The 27,244-nt window shown below is 44.4% G+C and overlaps 1 protein-coding gene across 1 annotated transcript in view; it reads right to left on the bottom strand.

The window, feature by feature from the left end:
* The window catches only part of CTNNBL1 (catenin beta like 1), a 167,006-nt gene that overhangs the window by 24,389 nt on the left and 115,373 nt on the right, over positions 1–27,244 (bottom strand). The window contains exons 12-13 of the mRNA XM_019972395.2: positions 2,867–2,964; positions 1,106–1,186 (exon numbers count right to left, since the gene is read on the bottom strand). Of these exons, the coding sequence (XP_019827954.1) occupies positions 1,106–1,186; positions 2,867–2,964 (179 nt within the window). The remainder of the gene's footprint in view (positions 1–1,105; positions 1,187–2,866; positions 2,965–27,244) is intronic.

The raw sequence follows: 27,244 nt of genomic DNA, 5'->3' as shown, positions 1-27,244 counted from the left end.
GTCTCCTGCTATTTATAAACGAAGGTATATTTTGTGAAAGGGAATGGGTAGCTAAGAAGGACACAGACAACAAGGTCACTGTCTTTCCCAAGCTCTAGTCTCTCATCCTGGCCTGAGGCACAGCTTGAGGGAAGATGCTTGTGCGATTCCCAATGCACACAGCTCTGCCTCATGGCTGGCTTGCCCCAACAACACAGAAGTGGGGGCTGCGGAGGCGCACGCTCCCACCAGTGAGGCTCCAAAGCCTCAAGTGTGTCTTTAAGGCAAGAAGAGTGAAAAAAGAGAGTGATACAGCAAACCAAGATCACAAAGAAAACGACTCTGAAAAAAGCAAGAAAAGGATCATTTTGTAGCCTGACCAAAGACTGAGGAATGTCTTGTAGGGAAGAGAATACAAATCGGACATTAACCAACAGATATGAGAACCTGTCCTGATTAAAGAGACAGATGAGAAAGCTACCGAGGCCAGAGACGGCAGAGAACAAAACAGAAGGAGGTGAAAATACAGGAGGTAGGGTATCATCCCTGCTAAGTCCGGCCCCTCAGGAAAGACAGCCTGCAGGTTTCACCTCTCCCAGCAACCATCGCATCAGACAGTGCGGCTCAGTCACTGTGACCCGGTGTGCGGGCCAGGCCGCACAGCTCTGAGTTCCCTTCTCTAGGTCTCCAGGTTCCATCTGCAAATGCAGGAAGTGGATTCAATGACCTCCCAGTTTCCTTCCAGTGCCTCCCTGTGACTACTGAAGCCAGCAAGTGCGTGTGCCAAGACACACTCTGCCAGGGTGGTACCAAGTCACAGCACTGTGCCTTGGTCAGGTTTTCAAGGAGGAGCTCTTGTCAGGGGTACTTGCGCTACCACCCAGACTCCCAGGTCAGCCCTGGCTCGACCGTACACATCCGCCCTCTTTAGGGACTTCAATCCTGTTAGAAGAGCAGTTATAACCACTGGCAGACCACCCCCTACTCAGGATGACATGCTAACTGGCACATGAGGGCAGGTGGCATCTTTGTCCTGGCCTGTCCAGTGAGAAGACATGGGGTGCACAGGGACCCAAATGGAGTGCAAGTCAAGAAGAGCTGGCAAGAGACAGGCAGGGATACATACGTGCTTTTCCCCTTCAATCTTCTTGTCGGCCACCTGCACTGCATCCAGATATTTAAAATGCAATTCCATCAGCCTGTCAACCTGAAAGAGAGGTGTTTCACAGGCGTGAGTGAGAAGGGAAGAGAATACCAGGGCAAGAGAACAGCAGAGCTCCTATTCATCTCACTGTCGCTCTACACAAAGGGAGAGCCCCTCTACCAGTTCTCACTCTGGATCTGAGCTTTGCCTTGGAATGGATCAAACAGCTGGCAGAACAAAGCAAATGCTTAGCATGGATACTGAACACAGGTCCATTCCCGAAGGACATCATGTGTTCCCAGCCCTCCTTGGACTCCCCTGAATTCAAGCTGTTAAAAACAAATAAATCCATAAAAATTCAAGACCCTTCTTGCAAAGAAGAGGAGCTTGAAGTTACATACTTGATATTCACTCAGAACTTTACTGAAACTTCTTTTTTTCAAACTGAAACCTTTCATGTTCGGATTCTGCCCCAGAGCTAATCTTTTTTTAAAAAGGTCTGAGTAAAATCTCTTTAGTTGCTTTTGAGTGAGAACAGAGTGCAAGAAAAACTCCTTCAGCAACTTAAAAAAAGCCCTGACTTTTGCTTAGCAGTAACCTAAAAACCAGTTTCAAACTTCACAAAAGTCGCTTCAAATATGGCCCAAGGAACACTCAGTAGGTTTGAAAAAGTTTCTGTTTTTTTTTTTTTCCCCTTAGACTTCCAAGAGATTGAAGGAACACTGTGAAGCCAGCCTAGACTTCTGACCTCTTTTTACTGGGCTGGCACCACCACGGCTGTTGGTAACCCTGGAATTTACCCAGTGTGTCTTGTGTGTGTGTGTGTGTGTGTGTGTGTGTGTGTGTCCATGTGCATGCATGAGCACTCCATCACTTAGCTGTGTCCAGCTCTTTGTGACCCCATGGACTGTAGCCCACCAGGCTCCTCTGTTCATGGGATTCTCCTGGCAAGAATACTGGAGTGGGTTGCCATTTTCTCCTGCAGGGGATCTTCCTGCCCAGGGACTGAAACAGCATCTCTTGTGTCTCCTGTATTGGCAGGTGGATTCTTTTATCACTGAGCCACTTGGGAAGCCTGTTTACCCATGGGCTGGTATTAATAATAGATGTTGCTTCAACATGGCATCAGACAGGAAGACTGTGCCCACACCTTCCCTGGTTAACAAGGAAGACCCTTAAATCTTAAAGGTTTCAGTTTACCAAGTATTCTCATATCCACTATTTCCTTAAACATTAGAAAAACCTGATAAGGTAGGCAGGGAAGCTAGAGAGCAATCCTAATTTTAAAGATGAGGAAACTAACACACAGACGTTAGATGGTGTCACCAGGGTGACACGACTGCTAAGATGTTCTCTGTCCTAACCTGATGGCCTTTTTCTTTTTTTTCAGACAACAGTTGCATTTATTTCTATTACTTATATGGAAGCAAATGGTTTCACTGCATGTTAAGAATTTTTAAAGCACTGACTTCATCTTTTCCTCCTCGTCTTAATGATCCATAATGGTACATTAGTGCATACAGAAATGGTTTCAAAATATTTGGGGATGGGGAAATTGCATTTGGAAATGAGAGGCAGGACAACCAGAAAACTCTCTGAGACCCAGAGCAATGGGGCCCAGATGCTGGAGAGGACATTTTAGGACAGGATCACTCTACCCAGCACTCCTCAGATCGCACTGGGGAGACAGCCCTTTTCTCCCCTTGGGTCCTGGCCCCATCGTACAGTCCACCAAGCACCTACCTTCTCACTGTCATTTTCAGTGAATTTATTCAGAAGCCGGGTCCGCTGCTGCCCTCTCAGGTTCCGCAGGAGGGAAGCGAGGATCGAACAGACATGCTCTGGGTTGGGAAGGAGAAAAGAGAACATGCTGTGATCAGAGCAGTAATTATTACCTCTCTTCAAGCCTGATCTGGTTCTATTGAAGGAGGAATAAGTAGGCCTTCCCTGACTGCTGCTATTGATTAATAAGACAAGAACCTAAACTGTGTCAATGGAAAACTAAACTGATTTTCACAGACAGCACAAGAAATATATTCAAAGGGGATTACATCCCCAAGGACAACTTGAGCAACTGAATCAAAACTAAGTTAGAATTTCTGTTCTGCCTGGAATTAATTGAGTTCTATTGTCCACAACAGAACCTCAAACTAATCTCCCCATTTACAGAAATAACCTGTGAACAGTGTATGAATACTAACCATGAGGGGAGCACACGATGAACAAATAAGACATGTTCTATCATATTCTCAAATCATCTTAAAACTTTCCCAAGCAAATATCCCAGAATTAAATCAGAAATATGATGGGGTCCCAGAGCTATCACTTACATTCTGGTGCAGCTATAATCCTTACCTGTTTAAAGACAGCTGGATAGTAAGTACTTCAAAACGATAACTGTTTTTTTTCAGTTCACATAACCTATGGGCTTCTATTATGAGATACTATTATTCTAGCCAGGGCAGAAGAGGGTAATTGAAGGGTATATTATAGGCTTCAGCTGTTAAGAGGTTCTTTTCTTTAAAAAGAATTTTTAAAAATCAAGAATAATGACCTTGAAATGGAGATGGCAGAAAAACGTTTATTTTGAAATAAAATGCCCACAGTGTGGGCAACAAACATTCTGTTCTGAAAATGGAATGAAGAACACCTTCATGTGCAAATTTACCGTGAGTTCTCAAAAAGTCACTTGATTATTAAAGTCACAAGGAAGAATTCTTATGGTAGCACGGATACAATTTTGTATTTGTTTTTTTCCTCACTTATATCAGAAGCATTCCTCACTACTTCATTTCCCCAGTCTCCTAATGTGAGAGTTATTCACCTTCTTCTAGCCACATTCACCTCCCTGGGGATCTCATCTAGTCCCGTAGCTTTAAAGACCAGTTGCATGCGTGTGTGCCCAGTTGTGTCCGACTTTTTGTGATCCCATGAACTGTAGCCTGCCAGGCTCCTCTGTCCATGGGATTTTCCTAGGCAATAATACTGGAGTGGGTTGCCACTTCCTACTCCAGGGGATCTTCCTGACTCAGGGATCGAACCAGCCTCTCTTGTGTCTCTTGTGTTGGCAGGAGGACTCTTTACCACTGTGCCACTTACATGCTGACTACTCCCCAACTCTACAGGTCAGTTCTGTTCTCTGAACACAGGTTCATGCATTCATCTGTCTACCTGCTCTCTCCACCTGGTTGTCTAACAGGTCCTTTAAACTGAACATGTCCAAAAACAAGCTCCTGACCTTTCTCCTTAGGCCTGTGCCCACAGTCTTATCCGCTGAGTTAACGGCAACCATGCTCTCCAGTTTCTCAAGTCAAACACAGTGGCGATACCCCTGATTCTCCTCTTTCTCACACATCCCACAGAAACCTTGTCAGCGGTACCTTCAGTTACATCCAGAATTCCATCTCTTCTTGCTGCTGCCCCCCAACGCCCTTCATAACTCTGGCACGCAGTAGTGGGAATACTCAACAGCCTGCTGTGGGACTGCATCCACCCTTGCCCCCTTCGCCTTGATCTCCATAGAGCAGTCAGTTAAAACCCAAGTCACACCCTATCACTGCTCTATGTAAAACCCTCTACTGAGCCCCAACTCACTCAGACTAAATGCTGTTTTCTAACGCCAGACACGCTCCTGTCCTGGGGCCTTTGTGCCTACTGTTCTCCCTGCCTGAGACACTCCTCACCAGGATATCTGCGTGGCTCAATCCTCAGACCCAGTCCTACTCAACTGTCCTCTTCTCAGTGAGGCTTATCTTTGGCCACCCTATTTAAAAATGAAAAGCCCCAGTGCTGCCTAGTTCCAAGTCTTACCTGCTTTATTTTTCCCTTCAGCATGCATTATCTTCTAACATGCTGTGCAAGTTACTTATTTGTTTTGTTTACTGCTGCCTATCAATTAGAATATAAGCTCCTTGAAGGAAGGGATTTTAGTCTGCTTTGTTCACTTATATATCCCTGGCCTCACAACAATGCCTGGCACATAGTAGGTGTTTCAGAAATACTTGCTGAATGTATGGGAAGAAAGCAGGTTTTCAGTGCAAGTTTTTGGTGGTAGTGGTGGGAGGTGGGGAGAACGAGACAAACCACTCTTGAATTCTTGGTATTTTTCAAATGCCTTTGTATAGCTTTCACCTCTTGTACACAGTGCCTATCCCAAGTTCAGAGTAAGAGCACCTCTGCGTTGGTAATATACTCATCAGTTACAAAATGGTCCTTAAAGATATTCTGCATTTGGGAATGAGTGGATGACTTTTTCCCAGGGAGCCATGAGTTTGAATAAAAGATCTCTAATGAGTAGATTCACTTTTTTAAGAATAAAGTTTTTCATAAAATACGCTGTAGACAGAGAGGTATCAAACAGCTTCTCAAGGCGACTCCTGAGTCACCCCAGTATCTTTCTGCTAACTTTTGTCGTGAAGCTGGGATTGAGGTGCTTTAATCTCCATCCTGAACAAAAAGGAAGGGAAAGGGAACAGGAGTGGGGCGAGATGAAAAAAACATCCTGAACTTAAGGTAAGGACAGTGAACCAAGACGGCTCAGCTCAGGGTGACAAAGTAGAACAAGAAACGATGTCTCTGGAGGCTCATGGCAGAAGGAAAAAAAAACAAAACACAAACGACTTCTGTGTATATCAAGGGGAAAAGATTACAGGAAGGAAGACGGGGGTATATAATCAGTTCTGTAATCTTGTGCCAAACAACCGGATGTGCCTCTGATCTCTTCAGCTGGTGAACAGATGTGGGACAGGTCATAATAAAAGTAGTGAATTTTAACAAGCTTAGTTCTGAAACTTTGAAATTACTCAGCCTGACGACTGTTAACAACCTCCATGTGTGTGTGTCTGTGTGTGTGTATGTGTGTGTGTGTGTATATATATATATATATATGTATGTATGTACGACAATCTGACAACCATAGAGGAAGGAAAAACAAGATCAGCCCAGAGATCTCACAGATTATCCGGGCCAAATCTCTCATTGTACTGATAGAAAAATTGAGGTTCAGAGAGAAGTGACTTGTCCACACAGCTAACTGGTGAAAGAGGTAGAACTCAAACTTCAGATGACTCACTCAGTCATTCACTGACCACTTATCTCTGTGCTTGACAAGCACTTGGTGATCAGAGCTTCCAAACAACACAGTACCCCTAACCTTAAGGACGTGCTTATATCATGGGGAAAACAAAACAAGAACTACAGTGCAGTATGCCAAGTTTCATCACTGAGGTAGGCAGAGGGGAAGCGAGGAGCACAGACAAAGCACAGTGGACCTAGAGGGATTCCCACTGGAGGTAAGGAACAGCTGAAAATCATAAAAGCACACAAAACAAACAAGTCATGGCTGACAACTAGGTAGAGAAGATAGAGCACTCCGGGAAGAAGGAGCCATATATGCAAAGGCCAGTTTGGATGGAGTGTTACATACACATGAGGGAGGCGAGGCCAGTCAGGTGGGGAAGAGTCTGGAGAGAAAAGTCACAAAAATCCACAAATGAATTTTAAGCTGGAGACAGACAACTAGATAAGAGTTTAGCCCAATCCTTGGCTGCTAGATTCCTTTCAGAGATCAAGATCAGGAAAACATGTCTCTTTCCTGATGAGTTTTTTGTTTACCTGAGTTCCTGCTTTGCCTTGGCTACCAGGAAGCTCAAAGATGAGTCTATATTCACTTACAGGAATCAATTTTTAAAAATTGCTTTACTATTGATTCCTTCTGTCCTCCACCAAAGAATTTTTAAAATCAAAGCGATGGATGCATCATTAATGGTTATATACTTATGGTTAAAAATGAAACTATACAAAAAGGTATAAATGTCCTTAACAGTTATTCACTGAGCATGTACTAATACATTCCGCCCCCCTACTCCTTTCACTACCCTGTTCATCTCTTCCAAATGACAAAAAACTACTAAGTATCTTGTGTATACTTACAGGGGAGGGGAAAAAATGTATCTACACACACACACACGTTTTCTCTTCTATATCTTTCCGTATCAACACATTTTTTATTTTAAATAGTTATGCAGAACTTCACTTAACTTATTTATCATAATTTAACTAATGTCCCCAATTGTGGTTATTTCACATGGTTTCCAGTTTTGGGTTGTTTTGTTTTTGCTGTGAGAAATAATGCCTCAATGAACATCCATAAACACACATTCTGGCCCTTATACCTTTATTTCTGGCATGGATACACTTTTGCATGCGCCCGTGTTCTTGCCTGGAGAATCCCAGGGACGGGGGAGCCTGGTGGGCTACCATCTATGGGGTCGTACAGTCAGACACGACTGAAGTGACTTAGCAGCAGCAGCAGCAGCAGCAGCACTGGAAGCGGGTGAGGCAAAAGCTACTGATACATAATGTTGAAAAACTAAAAGCAAGCACAGGTGGACTGACCTAGGGCCCGTGCGATTACAGCAGGAAGAGACATCACTTCTACATGCACAAGGTTGCGGTGGTGGGTGGATGGAGGAAGGGGATACTGAAGACAGAAACACACTGGTCTGTTTTTACTGTATATATTGTTTCCTAGAAGCCGGAGATAACTTGGTCTACAAAATAGTTCAAAAAGAAGCCCAAACTATTACCAAGCCAATTCAACTAAGGTATAGAGATTTGCCTATAGTAAATAAAGGACTGAGGAACCCAGAAAAAAAACTGTTTTTGGAAAGACACTGACAACTGGTCTTCCAAGAAGGCTGTACCAACTGACTCTCACTCTCAGTGTGTGTATGTATGCACCGTATACATATAAGCAGCTTGGATGATTGCCTTTATTGTGCGGGAAGCATGTAACTTAGTAGGAAAAGCTTACGTTTTGGAGTCGGACAACATGGTTCACATCTAAGCTCCCACCACTTGCTCAAGAACGTGACCTTAAGTAAGTTAATCAACCAGGATGTGCACGTGGGCATGTGCTGTGTAACATGAACACACACATATCACATATACACACCGAGAATGGAAGGATATTGTAAAAGAGTATCTGTTTTCTCATATCCTCACTCAGATTGGGTATTGTCCAACTTAGAAATTATGACAACCTGGTAGGTGAAAAATGGAATCTTCTTTTGATTAGCACGTTTTTGTTCTTGTTATGAATAAGGTCAAACTCCTTTGCTGATGTTTACTGACCATTTGTATTGCTCTCTGGGTGAAGTGCCTGGCCTTACATCCTTTGCCAATTTTGATTTCTATGAGCTCTTTATGAATTAAGAATATTACCCTTTTGTCTTTTACACTGCAAATGTTTCCCCCAGTTTGACATCTGTCTTGACAAATTCTTACTCAAAGACAAGATTTAGCATCGCCACATTGTTTTGCTGTAACTTGCTTCAAAATCCTATCTGAAAGTAAAAGCAAGCAGGGTGCAATAATAACTGTCACCAGTTGACTGTGTATCTGTAACAGTAGGATTGAGTCTGTATACAATATTTTCAATGAATCTTCACTAGTAAGCTATGAGAAAGGTACTACTCCTATTTCTCTATCATAATGCAGAATCCAAATGTCACTGCAATTAATCAACTTACTTAAGGTCATGTCCTTCAGAGAGCGGTGGAAGCTTAGATTTGAGCTCATGTTGTCTGACTCCAAAATGTAAACTTTTCCTAATAGGTTACATGCTTCCCACATGTAAAAGGTAATCCAAAGCTTTTAAAGAAGGAAAATAAGAGATCAGAAACTAAACTGTGCAAAGCCCAAAAATGTGCTTCATGAGGGGCTCACTGAGTCCAAAAGGTAGGCACTAAGCAACCGTGGATGAAGAAAAAACTCAGCAGTTCCAATGAGAGGAAAATGAAGTGAAAGGCCATCTGCAGGTAGACATGACTAACAACCCCTTTTCTTTTTACTGAATCACTTTCCAGAAGTAATTTCTGCCGCTGCTGCTGCTAAGTCGCTTCAGTCGTGTCCGACTCTGTGCAACCCCAGAGACGGCAGCCCACCAGGCTCCTCTGTCCCTGGAATTCTCCAGGCAAGAACACTGGAGTGGGTTGCCATTTCCTTCTCCAATGCATGAAAGTGAAAAGTGAAAGTGAAGTCGCTCAGTCGTGTCTGACTCCTAACAACCCCATGGACTGCAGCCTACCAGGCTCCTCCGTCCAAGGGATTTTCCAGGCAAGAATACTGGAGTGGGGTGTCACTGCCTTCTCCGGAAGTAATTTCTAGTAGAGTCCAAATAAAGAATGGAGCAGTTCTACAAAATACTGAACCAGAACTTCCCAGTAATTCCCTTGTTTCATCTTCCTGATTAAGATGGATGAGGAACTGTAAGTAAATGTTCCTCTTCTTGGGTGGGCCTAGCGGCCTGCAGGATCTTAGTTCTCTGACCAGGGATCAAACTCAGGGCCCTGTTAGCAGAATCCTAAGTTCCAAAGACTAGCAAGGAGAGATAAGAAAGCCTTCCTCAGCGATCAATGTAAAGAAATAGAGGAAACAATAGAATGGGAAAGACTAGAGATCTCTTCAAGAAAATTAGAGATACCAAGGGAACATTTCATGCAAAGATGGGCTCGATAAAGGACAGAAATGGAATGGACCTAACAGAACCAGAAGATATTAAGAAGAGGTGGCAAGAATCACAGAACTGTACAAAAAAGATCTTCACGACCCAGATAATCACGATGGTGTGATCACTCACCTAGAGCCAGAAATCCTGGAATGTGAAGTCAAGTGCACCTTAGGAAGCATCACTATGAACAAAGCTAGTGCAGGTGACAGAATTCCAGTTGAGCTATTTCAAATTCTAAAAGATGATGCTGTGAAAGTGCTGCATTCAATATGCCAGCAAATTTGGAAAACTCAGCAGTGGCCACAGGACTGAAAAAGGTCAGCTTTCATTCCAATCCCAAAGAAAGGCAATGCCAAAGAATGTTCAAATTACTGCACAATTGCACTCATCTCACACGCTAGCAAAACAATGCTCAAAAGTCTCCAAGCCAGGCTTCAACAGTACCATGAACTGTGAACTTCCAAATGTTCAAGCTGTTTTAGAAAAGGCAGAGGAACCAGAGATCAAATTGCCAACATTTGCTGGATCATCGAAAAAGCAAGAGAGTTCCAGAAAAACATCTATTTCTGCTTTATTGACTATGCCAAAGCCTTTGACTGTGTGGATCACAACAAACTGTGGAAAATTCTGAAAGAGATGGGAATACCAGATCACCTGACCTGCCTCTTGAGAAACCTGTTTGCAGGTCAGGAAGCAACAGTTAGAACTGGACATGGAAAAACAGACTGGTTCCAAATAGGGAAAGGGTTATGTCAAGGCTGTATATTGTCACCCTGCTTATTTAACTTATATGCAGAGTACATCATGAGAAACGCTGGGCTGGATGAAGCACAAGCTGGAATCAAGACTGCTGGAGAAATATCAATAACCTCAGATATGCAGATGACACCACCCATATGGCAGAAAGTGAAGAACTGAAGAACCTCTTGATGAAAGTGAAAGAGGAGAGTGAAAAATATGGGTTAAAGTTCAACAGTCAGAAAACTAAGATCATGGCATCGGGTCCCATCACTTCATGGCAAATAGATGGGGAAACAGTGGAAAGAGTGGCAGACTTTGTGTTTTTGGGCTCCAAAATCACTGTTGATGATGATTGCAGCCATTAAATTAAATGATGCTTACTCCTTGGAAGGAAAGTTATGACCAACCTAGATAGCATGTTGAAAAGCAGAGACATTACTTTGCCAACAAAGGTCCGTCTAGTCAAGGCTATGGTTTTTCCAGTGGTCATGTATGGATGTGAGAGGTGGACTATAAAGAAAGCTGAGTGCCAAAGAATTGATACTTTTGAACTGTGCTGTTGGAGAAGACTTTTGAGAGACCCTTGGACTGCAAGGAGATTCAACCAGTCCATCCTAAAGGAGATCAGTCCTGAGTGTTCATTCGAAGGACTGATGTTGAAGCTGAAACTCCAATACTTTGGCCACCTGATGCAAAGAACTGACTTACTGGAAAAGACTCTAATGCTGGGAAAGATTAAAGACAGGAGGAAAAGGGGACGACAGAAGATGAGATGGTTGGATGGCATCACCAACTCAATGGATATGAGTTTGGGTAGACTCTGGGAGTTGGTGATGGACAGGGAGGCCTGGCGTGCTGTAGTCCATGGCGTTGCAAAGAGTCGGACATGACTAAGCGACTGAACTGAACTGAACTGAACTGACCCACTGGATGGTCAAGGAATTCCCAAGAGAATGTTCTTTGTATGTCTCAACAAGATGAGGTGTGGGGTGCTGGTGGCACAGACAAAGTATCAGGAGCTGTAATTTTCACAAAAGAAAATGTAATAAACAGAAGAATCATTTTTTCTGGAACTAGATAATATTAACATGCATTTCCATAACTCATCACAGCCTGGAGCAGCAGATACCTTGACCAATCGCAGTGGTGCACTAAGAACAAATGACATATACCTGTTGGCTTGGGATTTTTACGTAAAGGACAGGTTGCCCATTTCAGGAGACCTGAATCTGTCTATGTTCTTTCTGTCTCTCTCTTTCTCTGAGTGCTGTGGTTGGCTATAGGTCACTGGTGCCTGCCAGATAGGAAAATACTTCATCCACCCCAAGTTTTGTGCCTGTACATGAGCACAAACACACACACATGGTTTCATTAGCCACTAATAAATGTAGCTTCCCTAGGAATAGATTTCAGCCCAAGGTGGTGTCAATTTTTCATGGACCAAGGAGATGGGGAGAGCTGCTGGCACAGAAAGCAGGGGAGATAACAGGTTTATCTGCTGGCCAACACCGCTCAGCTGCTCTGTCATTTCGACAGGATAAAATGGAGGTGAAGGATGGCTATGGAGCTGTCAACACGGACAGGGCAGATGTGGTGGCTCCACTGCAGAGAACAATCTATACGGCAGGGCCCAGGAAGAAAAGAACATATGATTTAGAGGGGTGGCTCTGGCCCATTCTTCCCCTAGATCAACTCTTCAGGGTCTCTCAAGAGTTATTAGCAATGAGTTAGATGCCCCCCGGGTATAGTAAAAAAAAAAAAAAAAGTCACTCAGTTGTGTCCGACTCTTTGAGACCCTATGGACTATAGCCTGCCAGGCTCCTCTGTCCATGGAATTCTCCAGATAAGAATACTGGAGTGGGTTGTCATTCCCTTCTCCAGGGGACCTTCCAGACCCAGGGATTGAACCCAGGTCTCCTGCATAGCAGGCGGATTCTTCATCAGCTGAGTCACCAGGGAAGCTCTGGTGCATATACAAGGTATCAGTTCAGTTCAGTTCAGTCACTCAGTCGTGTCCAACTCTTTGAGACCTCATGAATCGCAGCACGCTAGGCCTCCCTGTCCATCACCAACTCCCAGAGTTCACCCAAACTCATGTCCATTGAGTCGGTGATACCATCCAGCCATCTCATCCTCTGTCATCCCCTTCTCCTCCTGCTCCCAATCCCTCCCAGCATCAGAGTCTTTTCCAATGAGTCAACTCTTCCCATGATGTGGCCAAAGTATTGGAGTTTCAGCTTCAGCATCAATCCTTCCAATGAACACCCAGGACTGATTTCCTTTAGAATGGACTGGTTGGATCTCCTTGCAGTCCAAGGGACTCTCAAGAGTCTTCTCCAATACCACAGTTCAAAAGCATCAATTCTTCAGCGCTCAGCTTTCTTCACAGTCCAACTCTCACATCCATACATGACCACTGGAAAAACCATGACCTTGACTAGATGGACCTTAAATAACTCCAGAAAGAATGAAGGGATGGAGCAAAAACAATACCCAGTTGTGGATGTGACTGGTAATAGAAGCAAGGGTCCGATGCTGTAAAGAGCAATATTGCATAGGAACCTGGAATGTTGGGTCCATGAATCAAGGCAAATTGGAAGTGGTCAAACAGGAGATGGCAAGGGTGAACATCGACATTCTCGGAATCAGCGAACTAAAATGGACTGGAATGGGTGAATTTAACTGAGATGACCATTATATCTACTACTGTGGGCAGGAATCCCTTAGAAGAAATGCAGGAGCCATCATGGTCAACAAAAGAGTCTGAAATGCAGTACTTGGATGCAATCTCAAAAACGACAGAATGATCTCTGTTCGTTTCCAAGGCAAACCATTCAATATCACAGTAATCCAAGCCTATGCCCCAATCAGTAATGCTGAAGAAGTTGAAGTTGAACAGTTCTATGAAGACCTACAAGACCTTTTAGAACTAACACCCAAAAAAGATGTCCTTTTCATTATAGGGGACTGGAATGCAAAAGTAGGAAGTCAAGAAACACCTGGGGTAACAGGCAAATTTGGCCTTGGAATACGGAATGAAGCAGAGCAAAGGCTAGTAGAGTTTTGCTAAGAGAACGCACTGGTCATAGCAAACACCCTCTTCCAACAATACAAGAGAAGACTCTACACATGGACTTCACCAGATGGTCAACACTGAAATCAGATTGATTATATTCTTTGCAGCCAAAGATGGAGAAGCTCTATATAGTTAGCAAAAATAAGACTGGGAGCTGACTGTGGCTCAGATCATGAACTCCTTATTGCCAAATTCAGACTTAAATTGAAGAAAGTAGGGAAAACCACTAGACCATTCAGGTATGACCTAAATCAAATGCCTTATGATTATACAGTGGAAGTGAGAAATAGATTTAAGGGCCTAGATCTGATAGATAGAGTGCCTGATGAACTATGGACGGAGGTTCGTGACATTGTACAGGAGACAGGGATTGAGACCATCCCCATGGAAAAGAAATGCAAGGTATAAGCCTTGGTATATGCAAGGGGGCTAAAAGTTTGATTCTCTAGGGTCAGTTAGAATTCTGTAATTTTCAGAGCTGAAAGGAGAATCAGAAATCTTCAGTTCAATTCCTCTTGGATTTCGAGTATAGAAACAATAGCCTAGATAAAGGATGTGATTTGCTTCTGGTCAAAAGTCATTTGGCAAAACCAATACAATAGTGTAAAGTTTAAAAATAAAATAAAATAAAATAAAAAAGGAAAAAAAAAAAAGTCACTTTCCAGGCCACTGAAATCTAGATCTGCAATTTGAGGCACCTCCCCCCCCCAACTCCCACCACATTTTTTTCTTCTTAAAATCATGATAAACACTTTTGAGAATCTGATGAACCCTTATGTATGCTATTGTCTGACTCTCACTCTCTCTCACACACACACACACACGTCAGAGTGTTCTCATCTCTTAGGGTTGACTCTTTGGGTTAAGAACCCAGATAAGAAGTCTTTCCAGAATGGCACAGACTGTGGCCGTCGCTCTAACCAGCCTCTTACATGCTGCTGCTGCTGCTAAGTCACTTCAGTCATGTCCGACTCTGTGCGACCCCGTAGATGGCAGCCCATCAGGCTCCCCCATCCCTGGGATTCTCCAGGCAAGAACACTGGAGTGGGTTGCCATTTCCTTCTTTACTCTTACATGCAGTGTGTGCCAATTTTGTAGAGAGTAAGATGGAACTGCATTTCCCACCCTTATTCTTAAAGAAGAATGGTCCAAACCCCAACAGGCCAACATCAGCTGTCTCTGTGCGGACAGCTGCTCAGCCACCCAGGCCTGTACACAAGTCAGTCTATCAGCGTCTACTGCCGAGAGGGATGCTGAGGGGACTAACTTCTGGGACCTCCCCCAGAAACGTCAAGTGAATGAATGAACAACTGATGTGGAGCTTTATGATCACACGGACTTGGATTCAAATCTTGCCTCTGGCACTCACTAGCTGGTTAAACTAAACCATGGGCATGTTGTCTAATTTCTGAGCCTCAGTTCTCTTATTTGTAAAATGGGGCTGTACCTTCTATCTATTAAGTCCATTGTATCAGATGAGCCATGTGCACAGTAGGCACTCAACAGACATTGGTTTGAGACCCGCTGCACTGAAAAAGAGCATCACAAGAGATTCTCTCACCTAGGCACCTGCCAAAATTGTCACCTTGCTCCTTCCATGTTGCATCCTGATCACATGTTGGCCTCTAAACATGTTTCAGTCAGCCTGGGTTATTCTAACTAGCTCCTGCTGAGAAAAATAGGAACTTGAATCACTTGACTTTCTCAGCTGGTAGGGCTATTTTCTACAACTCGAGATTTGTTCTAACCCTACAATGGAACAGGGCCAACTTTACTCAGACTCTTTAATCCCACAATAAATTAAAATAAAGAGCTTTATGTGTGGTTGCCTTTATAGAAGCCAAATAATACATGATTATGGGAGACCTGTGGGCAGCCCTGAGGTGCGTAGTGGCTATTTACCAGTAGGCTGAAGGACACGGCACATCTAAGCAGAGATGGTCCTTTCTTTTAATAAAACTAAACATACTTTGCCATGGTAATCATTTGCCTTTTGATCTTGCTGCAAGAGCTGAAAACACAACACATGATCTGCAGAGGAAATGAAAAAGATGTTCTCCTTTATGAGTTTCATAATCACAGACAACTAATCGCAGGGCACAAAGTAGTACACACACCAACCATTCCTTTACTCACACTTCTGAGTGCCCACTATGTGCCAGGCAATGTACTAACACTGGGACTGCAGAGATGAAGGAAGATGGTCCCCTCTAGAGAAGCTGTTCTGCATCGTCTTATGAGCAAGGCCGGGTGTATTACATGGCAAGGAAACGTCTGTGAGCTCACAGCTCCAAGTGTTCTGTGCTAAAGTTGGTAGACCGAAGCTAGGATCTTGGGTTCTAGGAGCACATTTAATTCCTTAAGCACAGATCTGGACCACATTCTCGAATCCTGGGACAAATGGACTACTATTTACATTAACGAGTCTCCCAAGGTGGGGACTGGGGTGGGAAGGGAAAACAGGGAAGGAGGTGACAAGGTGAACAGTAACAATCTTCAAGGGTGACTTCCTCCTCTCTCCATGACTCTGGATTTCGCGCGGGCCCCGCTTGCATCTCTGTTGGCGTTTTGGTCCCAGGAGGCAGGGGAAGATCATATTCACCAGAAAGGAAGAGAAGGCACTAACCAGCTGAGCTGGGCCACACGACGGTCTTTGGCATAGGAACGGACACTAATTCATTTATTCATAAGACAGACTCCTACAACGTACAAGATGTAGAGTTTGGGGACCGAGACAATCAGACAAGAATTCTGCCCTCTAGGTGACTCAGGTATATTACGTCTAAAATTACTTGACAGAAAGTGACAGTGAAGGGGAAAGGGGCAGAAACTACTAGTGAGGCAAATACTCTGCCAGCGAGGATACCTGGGGCAACTGGTAGGCACGACGGCACTTGGGCTGAGCCTTGAAGAGAAGCAGGAAAGAGAAGAGCAATGGGAGCAGTGGTATTCCGAGCAGATGGCCAAGCATGATGCAAAGGCATGAATCTGGAGTGCACGGGGTACAGGCCAAGAACTGGGACGAGATCAGCGTGGGGGGAGCGAAGGGGGATGAAAGGTAATGAGTGTGGCAGCCTGGGTGGGAGCGGGGTCGGGGAGAGGATGGATACATGTGTATGTTTGGCTGAGTCCCTCTGCTGCTCACCTGAAACTCTTACGACATCGTTAATCGGCTATACACCAATAAAAAAAAGTCGGAAAAAAAAAAAGAGGTAATCAGGTTGGCAAGGTCAGGGAGGGGTGCAGATCAAGGATAAATAGACATACTGGACCATGGAAAGCGGACCCTAACCAATATTCTGATGGCCTGGCATTTAAATGTTGGCCTAGCATGGCTCATGGGAGAATAAATTCAGGGCTGCTCTGCCTACCCAGCTTCAGAGCCTGCATCTCCTTCCAGCAGCCCAAATGGTTAAGAATGATATGGGTCAGCCAGAGTTCTATTCTTAGCATGGAAATGGTCCCTGGACTTCAACCATCAGGCCCATGTCAAGGCAAGATTCTGCAGGGCCAGTTTAAAATTCCAGGCCATGCTGCAGAGCTGCCTTTGTTTCCATGGAACATTTGAGGCCATTAGCTCTTTTGTTTTAAGGAAATCACACCGAAGTGGTCTTCCCTCATTTCTAAAATTAAAACCATCTCTGTTTTATTGCTGAACCTTGCTGCCCACCTCCCCTCTGAGCTCCCCCAGATGGAGAGACATCCTGCTTTCTGGTAAGACTCTAGATGCAAACAGGATGTTTAAAATACCCTAATTAGATCGATCTTGATTTCAGTAGGGGTGTGCTGGAATACAGATTAATCTGTTCCATGCCTGGCACTGGCAGCTGAAGTAGCAGGAGGCCCTGTCAAATCAAGCCATAACATCACACTCCTCTGTCTCTGTTATTATTTTTTTTCCCTTTTTACATTTCATTATAATGGACATCTGCCTAGCAGGGGGATGTGGTAACCCTAGAAGAGTCACGCGTGTGTGCTCAGCCACTCCAGTTGAATATTGATGCAAGTCAAATCGAACACTTTTCTCAAGACAGATGGATCTGTGTTAGCATCTATATATAGTCCCTTTTAACGCATACACAAAATACATACATTCCTATTCTTCACAAACTTTTGCTGAATCCTGGCAGGCACTGGGCTAGAGACTGGGGACTTAAACAGGCAACATTTACTGTAAACCTACTATGTGCCTCTGTGTGCTCTGCATGTATTACTTTATTTAATCCTCACAACAATCCTTTGAAACATGTTTATTATTCTCCCCATTTTACAGGTATGAAACTAGAGACTCAGGAAAAAAAAATTGGTCTCCCAGAGTTTCTCAGCTATTAATAACTAGGAAGTGACCTCATTAGTTCCACTATAATACAACTTGATTATTTTCCTCAAGAGTTAAAAAAAAATACCCAGTAAGAATACTAAAAAAGCACTCAGCTTTCTTAGCAGTACCAATAAAATCATGAGATAGTTTCATTTGATAAAGTTTTCAAAATACCTGACGCCTGGAAGGCTGTGGGGAGGGGAGCCCCCTGCGCTGCTGGCCCACGAATACTGTGGATGCAGGACTGAAACCACTCTTGCTGTGTGCATCTCCCCAACAGATGGTGCACTCCTCCAGGGCAGGGACCACATCTTATTCACTGCCACACCTTCAGTGCCTAGCCTCATGCTAGGCATTCAACTAATACTGAATTTGACATCCTAACTAAACAGCATGGTAAGAGTTAGCTATCAGAGATATATCTGTATAAAAAAGAAATAATAACTGACTCCCTGACAGGGTCTGGATGAGCCAAACTGAAGGATGAGAAGGAATTTATCAGAGAGACAAAGGCGGGAACGGCATTCCAGACAAGAGATTTAAAGGCATGGAGACAGAAATGAACATGACACAGGACAGGCTGCAGGGGGTGGGTGAGGAAATGGCAGGTGAGGGAAGAGAGGTGAGCAAGACCCTCGCAGACTCAACTAGAGTCTGGACTTTATCCTGCAGGACCTACAGAACTGACAGAAAACAGGCAGCATGACCAGTTTTCTGTCCCAGAAAGATCATCCTAGAAGACATGTAGGAATGTACACTGGAGGAGAAGCAGGATCGGATCCAGATTATCACAGAAACATATGTAATAAACACAACATATTGCATTTGGGTATATTTAACAGGTAATTCTCCCTAAGCAAAACCTGAAATAGTTAATGATCTTTCAGAAAGAAGCCCAATTTCCCTGCCCCCTTTCTGGGGGAAGAAAGGAGGTGCAACATAAAGATCACCAGAGTAAAGAGATATAGGTTTCCAGTCCATACTCAGAAGAAAATCTTCTATGTGCCTCTAACGAGGTCTCTTGTCCACCTACTCTCTGGGCCTCAATCTCCGTGACTGTAAAACGAAAGAAGTAGCTTGGAAGATATACAAGGTTCTCCCTCAATTCAATGACAAGATTCTAGTTATCAAAAAAACCATGAATGATTACCAAATGACCCAGCAATTCCACTCCTTGGTATCTTCCCAAGAGAGAATGAAAACATACGACTAGAAAGACTTGCACAAGAATGCTCATCGTAGCTCTATTCATCATCGCCCCACTCTTGAAACAGTCTGTCAACAGGAAGAATGGAAAAAGACATCCATCGTGTGTTTGGGTGACTCTCAAACACAGTGCTGAGGGAAAGCTTTGCCCTGAAAAGAATACACTGCCTGAGGCCATGGATACGAGGTTCCAGATGAGGTTATTTGATGGTGAAAAACTCAGAACAGATACCTTTGTGAAGTGGGGGAAGGGATCTGACTGGAAAAGGGCATGAGGGAACTTTCTGGTGTGGTGGTAAAGTCCTGTACCTTGACAAGAGTATAAGGAAGGAAGGAAGTGTCAGTCGCTCAGTGGTGTCCGACCCTTTGCGACGCCATGCACTGTAGGCCGCCAGGCTCCTCAGTCCATGGGATTTCCCAGGCAAGAATACTGGAGTGAGTTGTTGCTATTTCCTTCTCCAGGGGAACTTCCTGACCCAGGGATTAAACCGGGGTCTCCCGCATCACAGGCAGGTTCTTTACCATTTGAGTCACCAGAGAAGCCCTGAAAGAGTATGTATTTGCTCAAATCTATCAAATGCTGTGTTCAAGATAGGGGCGTTTCACTCTATGCAATTTTATTAAAAAACAAACAAAATGCCTGAACTCTAGGTTACTGATACTCATACTGAAGAGCTAAGCATGAACTGTACTGATGTCTGCAATTTACTTCATGCATCAAAAAGTCAAATGGATGGATGGAAGACAGAGATGGACAGACACATGACAAAGCGAATACAACAGAATGTAAACTGTACAATCTAGGTGCTGGGGACGTGCGCATCTGCTGCACCGTTCTTTCAACTTTTCTGTATACTTGAAAATTTCCTTTAGGAACTGTTGGGAGAAAGGAGGCAAGAAAAAAAAGAGAGATGTGAACTTGGAATATATTATAAATGATGAGATCCCTAAAGGCCATTTTTCCAAAAAGTGGCCTTTTAATATGTCTGTTGTTTGAGATTTTGAATGCATTTTCCACTGATACAGGCCCACTGAAACCCATTTAACCTGAAATATGGCCAAAATTAATTCAGTATTCTCATTTTCCAGTTGCAGTGAGATTCTACAAAGTGTCTAAGCATCTACTGAGTGCAAAGCAATATGACAGGTGTTGCTTTTTAAAAACTTACGTCCACTTTCCCATGGGATTTCTTTCCTGCCTTTCAGGGTTCCAGTAGCACTACAGATTTAAGAAAGTGTTTAGGTGCTAGCTTAACTAATTTACAGACTTGCATCTGTGGGAAAATGGGCCTTACAGCAGGAAAGGGCTATACATATGCCCAAGAAATGCTTCTTTCTACTATACATTCTCACTACACATTCTCCAAGGACTCAGAGTGGGAAAAAAACCCAAAAAAACCCCGAAGGATGTGGCATCTAACACTCCTACTCAGGGCTTAAGCTGAAAGCATGAAAGCTCCCAAAGTCTGAGGTTCATCTGTCAGGGAAGGTCCATATCTCAGATGAGCTGAAGGAGAGGGCCATGAAGCTCTAAGTGCCTGCCACGTGAGTAAGCGACTATCTCCTGTGGAAATGACTCGGTCTGTCGTTCTCTATGGCTCCCACAAGGTGCTCTGTCAGTGAACCAGCCCTATCACTCCAGCAGCGGCAGTGTGGTCTGGGAAGGCAGCTGGTTCTGGGGAGCACCATGAAGGATGAGCTGGGCACCTGTGGCCTCAGACCTCTGGGGCGGCCTGGACAAGCTCTGCCCAAGACAGATGCTCTGTACCAAGCGGCAGCAACCTGACTGGTTGAGACTGCCAGCTGCCTAGCCGATTTCTCCTCTTATTTCGTACTAATAGAACCTGTATTTATTTGGTAATATGCCCAGCTTAAAGAAACAAACCACCTCTTCCCTTATAGCTAGGTATGACTGTGTGACTAACTTTGGGTTAAGACTTAAGGTGAACTAGTACTTGGGACTTCCAGGAGGGACATGCCCCCTTCTGCCTGTTCCCTCCTCTTTTTGCTCTCCTGCGGTATGGGATACACAGTAATCAGAACTCTAAGAACCATCTGAGACCGGGAGGCAACCTTGGAAACAGAAGCCAGGCATTTTATAAAAGAAGGAGTTTGGGGCACATGAACAAGCAAACAAGCCCGGCCCTGTGATGCGGGAATAGAAAGACAGAAGGCTGGGCTCCGGACGGCACTGTGAGGGTGCAGCCAGTCCTGCTGACCTCTGAGCTGACTTTACGAGAAATAAAGCCCCGTGTGTTCTGCAACTGCAGTTCCTAACTGATATACTAGTCCTTTTCCAGGAAGCCCAAAGACAGACTGCATTCTGGATTTACCCCGAGAAGCTGAGTGGACAGTCTCACTCATTTTTGGAGCCAGCCATACAAGCCAGTGGGGAAAGTCCTAGAACAAGGAATAACTGCTGGTAAAAAGGTACATTTCCTTCTTTTCACTTCACTGTCTTGAAGAACCTCCTTAAGACACTTTCCTATTAGGTTCTGAAGAACCTGGCTGGCAGGACTGATACAACTTACAGAATTTTTTTTTATATATTAAAAAAATTAACCCTCATCCATATAATGGCAGAAATAAATGCCTAGAGTTCCAGCACCTCTGTTTTCTCTGCATTCCCCGCAATGCTCACGGAAGCAGCACTCACACCTGGCAATATTCTGAAGAACTGGGATGCGATGGAGCTCAGATGCGTGGTTTCTGACTCACAAGCCTGAGTCCTTCGCTGATCCCACTCGATGAAGCCATCTGAACCTCAGGGGTGGCTGGTTACAGTTTCCTTTCCTTTAGCACATCACTTAGAAGTATTTCATCTAAATTAAACGGACTCTGTGGCCAAGAAGCTCTTCCGGGGTTAAAAGGGTAAATTATAGAGTTCCCACTCCTCTCTCCACCCACGCCCTGCTAAAAAACCTTTAGATCCAAAAATGAGACAATCTCTGTGGATATTTGTGCTGCGACTTTTTTTTTAGAGTCCTTTTCAATGCTCAGCTTACTGTATTCTCAGATAAGCCTAGAAGGTTAGGCGAGCCCAGCAGAACCCTGTCACAGCATGGACACACGAGGGTGAGCACAAGTGCCAGAACTCTCTCCCACTCTCCCCCCCCTTCCTTCATCAGTGGTTTCTTCCCTATCCCAGTTCCCCGCTTTCCAAGTATCAACCTGCCCTGGCGCAGGAGAGCTGATCAACACAGCCCCAAAGCAAGGGAAGTGTTTTCACACTGCTCTCAGAGCCATCCCTGGATGCCTGCTTTAGATCAGAAATTCAGTTTAGAAAAAAAAAAGAAAGAAAGACCTGTTTTCAGGGCCTTCAGGGAATGATCTAAACCTACGTCTGTGCTACTTTGATCTTATTCACCAGTCCTGCCTTTGCACTCTTCAAACAGCCACCGGCTCCTCCTCCCATTCTTGCCACATTTTAGCAGCAGAGTCCTCCTTTAAGCTGCTGCAGCCTCACCAACTGTTGGGCTCCACACACTCTACCTTCAGACTCCAGGGCTTCGGCGGATTGCCACAGAAACCAGAAAAAACCTGCTCACAGACCCAAGGTGGCCTTATGTTCATTTTCTTGAAGTCTGACTTCTTAACCCTTCTTCCATCAGCCAGTAATACAGCAGTGCAAGTACAGAAGGAATTTCAGAGCTGCACTAACACAGCTCTTTCATTTCCAGTGTGAGACTAAGGAACTGAACCATTCTGCAATCTTGCACAGACCAAAAACCACTGGGAAAACATGCAGTCATCTCTGCGAAAATGCTTCAGAACCATATTCTAACTGGTATTAGACTCAAAACAGGGAGGTGATAAAGGAACCTGACTAATCCTAAAAAACAGTGCCATTTGTGAAGACTGATTCCATGTTGTTTTACGATTAAGACATAATCAACAATTGGCAGGTATATGGAGTACTTTGCCATTATCATTTTCTCAAAAGTTAATTTTTCCAGATACTCAGTGCAACCACTTTGGTGGTGGTGGTGGTTTAGTTGCTAAGTCGTGTCCGACTCATGAGACCCCACGGACTGTAGCCCGCCAGGCTTCCCTGTCCATGGGATTCCTCAGGCAAGAATGCTGGAATGGGTTGCCGTTGTCGGACAAGTAAAGAACTAAGGGCCTGAGAGATCTACGTCCCTTTCCTAACGGATTATTTTTATTTTGGCCATGTGGTTTGCAGGTTCTCAGTTCCCAACCAGGGACTGAACCTGGGCCACCGCTGTGAAAGCCTGGAGCCCTAGCCCCTACGGCACCAGGGAACTCCCCAAGGAGTCTTTCTTACAAGGAAAAAACACATTTATCAGCATCACATGCCTCGTTACTGCACTAGGTGCTTTGCATACTCTTTCTTACTTCATGTTCATAACCACACTGGAATGAATTATTCTCCTCATTTTATAGATGAGGAGAAAAAAAAAAAAAAGGCCCAGAGAGGTTATATGTCCTATTCAAGTTCTCAGAGATAGTAAGAGCCAGAGAGGTTATACATCCTATTCAAGTTCTCAGAGATACTAAGAGCCAGAGACTGATCAGACCAGTTTTTTTTCCCTCACTACTCCTAATATGCCTTTTTAGTGGTGAACTGAATTTTGCAGCACCCAAATTTCTGAGATACTGCTTAGCAAACTGAGTTGTGAGAAATAAGCAGGGAGCCCATTTTGAACAAAGCTACTAACTGAATGCCAGTGTCCCTTTTGCTTTATACAAAGCAGAAGGCTTCTGGGGAAAAAAATAAACTGACTTCAAAGTAATTTCTGTGAAGCAAATCCTACTTGTTTACCACTACAGAACCCAAGATGCATTCCCAAGGAAAGAATCTCCCGGGCTGCTTCGTCATAAATATTTGGTAAAGGGGAACGATGGGCGCCTTGGCAGATGCTGGGCACGGCTGCAGATTAGCAGTGGTGTGTCCTTGCCAGATCTCCTGGCAGCTGGGCTCTGCGGCCCTCCTGCTCAGTGAGACGCCCCCACCAGGACCACAGGGAGTCTTCCTGAGCTTGGGGGGCCTCTGACCTCACTCTGGTGGCTTCTAGAAACTGTGTGTAAGAGAGTAGGATGCATGCTGGCGTGGGGATTGGAAAACAGCTTTTCTTCTCCAGCTTGGCACGAATAAGCACAGTAATACTCAGAAAGGCATGCTTCCTTTCCGGGACTCAGTTTCCCAACTGTCCACTGAATAGTCAGTCCTCTGAGCTCTCAACATCTCTCAAATTCTTCCCTCTTTGTCAGCGGTTCTCAATAGAGGGGTGGACTGGGAGGAAGATTCTATTGTCTGAGGTATTTGGCAGGTTTTCTGTGGGTGTTTCCCCTGGAAGAAGAAATGGCAACCCATTTTAGTATTCTTGCCCGGAAAATCCCAAGGACAGAGGAGCCTGGTGGGCTATAGTTCATGGGGTCACAGTGAGTCGGAAACAACTGAGAGACTAAATAACAACAAAAGACTGGGGCGGGGGGGAAGGTCCTACTGGCATTTAATGGGAAGAAGCCAGGGATGCTGCTAAACAACGTACAGTGCTGGAAGGACACCTCCCCTCCACTCCCGGGCAACAGAGTTATCTGGTCCCAAGTGGTAAGAGTGCCAAGGTTGAAAAACCTGGATATTAGCTACTTCTGCCTTCTAATGGTTATGAGGCTGAACTATCAACAAATATTTATATATATACATATATATATATGTATATATATTCTAGCTTGAAAAATGCCTAAATCCAAGGCTCTCATTCATATAAATTATTTTGTAAATTAAACATTCCATATCCGAGGTAAAATTACATGATATCTAGGGTTGCCTTAAAATATTTCAGGAAAAAAAAAAAGGGACCTGCTCCCCCCACCACCTGCCAACACACACACACACAAAGCATAAGACACACTCCTTGACCTGGCAGAGCTCACAGCTGAGTGGAAACAAGCCAGCCAACAACCTCCACACACAAGGGATGCTATTTGGGAGCATAAGAAAGAAGTGAAAAGTGAAGTGAAAGTGAAAGTCGCTCAGTCGTGTCCAACTCTTTGCGACCCCTTGGACTATACAGTCCATGGAATTCTCCAGCCTTCTCCAGGGGATCTTCCCAACCCAGGGATCAAACCAAGGTCTCCAGCATTGCAGGCGTATTCTTTACTGTCTGAACTACTAAAGAAGCCTGAAGAAGCATAAGAAAGGGACCACTCTAAAAACAGAAGTGGAAAAGCCAGGAAGGGATTCAAGAAGGAAGCAAGATGGGAGGAAAGTCCAGAGAAAAACTAGTCAGTCTCACAGAGACGGGAGTAAAGAAGTGTCTCAGTTAAACAAAGCAAGAGGTGTCAACACATGTGCATGCCAAGTTGCTTCAGTCGTGTCCAACTCTCTATGGACTGCAGCCTGCCAGCCTCCTCTGTCCATGGGATTCTCCAGGCAAGAATACTGGAGTGGGTTGCCATGCCCTCCTCCAGGGGATCTTCCCCATCCAGGGTTCAATCCCACATCTCCTCTGTCTCCTGCGCTGGCAGGCAGGTTCTTTACCACTTAGCGCCACCTGAGACACAGAGAGACCACACTAGCTCAGGCTAAGGGCAGGTAATTTCAAGAGGGGGACAGCAAGAGAAGGCCAAATGGCCAGGTCTTCTACATCATACTACGGAGTCTAGATGCCTCCCTTGACTTGTATTAAGAAGCTCTTAAAAGACTGAGCAGCAGAGTCACATGATCATATTTTAAAGGAACTTGAAGCAGTTTATCTGTGTGTTTCAAGACTGGGGAAGAAAAGGGACTGGAGAGAGGCGAGAATTCTTCCAGTAGTGAGTCAGGGAAGAAAAATGGTGCAACCATCTGAGAAAGGAACTAAGAGGAATGAGGGTTAGTAGGGATGATAGGAATGACAAGAAGATTAAATTCAGGAGATAATTTATGATTATAACTGATGTCATCAAAAGAACTCCAAAGTAGACATCAGAGAAGTTTGCCTATGGAGACCAAAATTGGGATTATCAGAGAAGAATGTACAAAAGGACTTAAAAAAAAAAATCAAATGAATTTAGTAGATTTATAGATGATGGCCAAGGAAGAGGCTGAAGCTCCTTCCATTCTCAGATTTTGAAGATTTTAGGCACGTATGATAGATATGATACTGTAGCTGGGAGTGTCTGCTGGGCTGCTGTAGGAGAAGGCTGCCCTGGTCCAGCTGTCTTGGTTACCCCTACTGGCCTTGACAAATACAGTCAGCAGTCTGGCTCACTAAGCTTAGTCTCTAACCACAACGCTGTAATTCTTGCCTTTTCCAGAGTTCCATCAAATTCTCAGTTGCCATTCTATATGCCGTTCTCTCTGGCTAAGAGTTCTTCTCTTTCTTGTTCATTTTGGACATTCCTACTCACTTCAATCTTTCTAGTCCCCTCAAGGAAGATTTCCAAGTGGACTGGAAGCCTGTTTCTTCCTTCAATGCCTCCATCTGCAACCTGTACCCACCTCCTTTATAATCTTCACAGTATTATACTGTAATCATCATGTGCATGTCGCCTGGAAGCTGAGCTGCCGCCAGGGCACACATGTTCCCAGGATCTGACACCCTGTCTGATACTATCAGGTATTCAACAAATAATGGCTACAGAACTGTAGAGCGAATGAATTCGCGGAAGAGGTCAGGGGAGGATTCCTTTGGGCCACCTTACAAAGGTTTTCACAGAGTTCCTAAGTGACTCCTAGCTCTGGGCAAACACCTCAAGATGACCTCCTAAGTCACCAAGCTATATTCACATGTGATTAAGCTCATTTCAAAGCTTAATCCTGAGCTTATTACTTGTGACATGTCTTCTGTAGCCTGGAACTTTTGACAGAGATAAGACAGGCTGGGAATACATGTTTCCAGAAGTACATCTTAAACAAAGGCCATGTTTGTTTAAGGAAGGAAAAGGCAAAAGGGCTAACATTTGTTAAGCACCTACTATAAGCCACAATGAATCCGAGAGGCAGACACCTTAGTGAGCTCGCTGGGCAGGACGTCGGTCTCATGTCCCCATTGTTCTAGTGTTTTGGAGCGTGTCTGTGTTTCTGCTGTGTGGTTTTGTTGTGAAGCAAGCCTGCTTGATTTTGTGGTTAAGCAAACCTGCTTTCTTGAGTGGATCATTACAGGGGTCTTCCATACTTCCCTCTCTACTTACAATCCCCTAGTGTGATTAACTAATTAATCACCTACTTTGCCCCTTTACTCTGTCCCTATCGGTGTTATAGGGCTTCCTTGGTGGCTCAGATGGTAAAGAATCCTTCCGCAATGTTGGAGACCTGTG

Source organism: Bos indicus, chromosome 13, assembly GCF_029378745.1.
Source record: "Bos indicus isolate NIAB-ARS_2022 breed Sahiwal x Tharparkar chromosome 13, NIAB-ARS_B.indTharparkar_mat_pri_1.0, whole genome shotgun sequence".
NCBI lineage: Eukaryota > Metazoa > Chordata > Mammalia > Artiodactyla > Bovidae > Bos > Bos indicus.
Note: the sequence above shows the minus strand (reverse complement) of the source record. Positions and strands in the feature narration are given on the sequence as shown.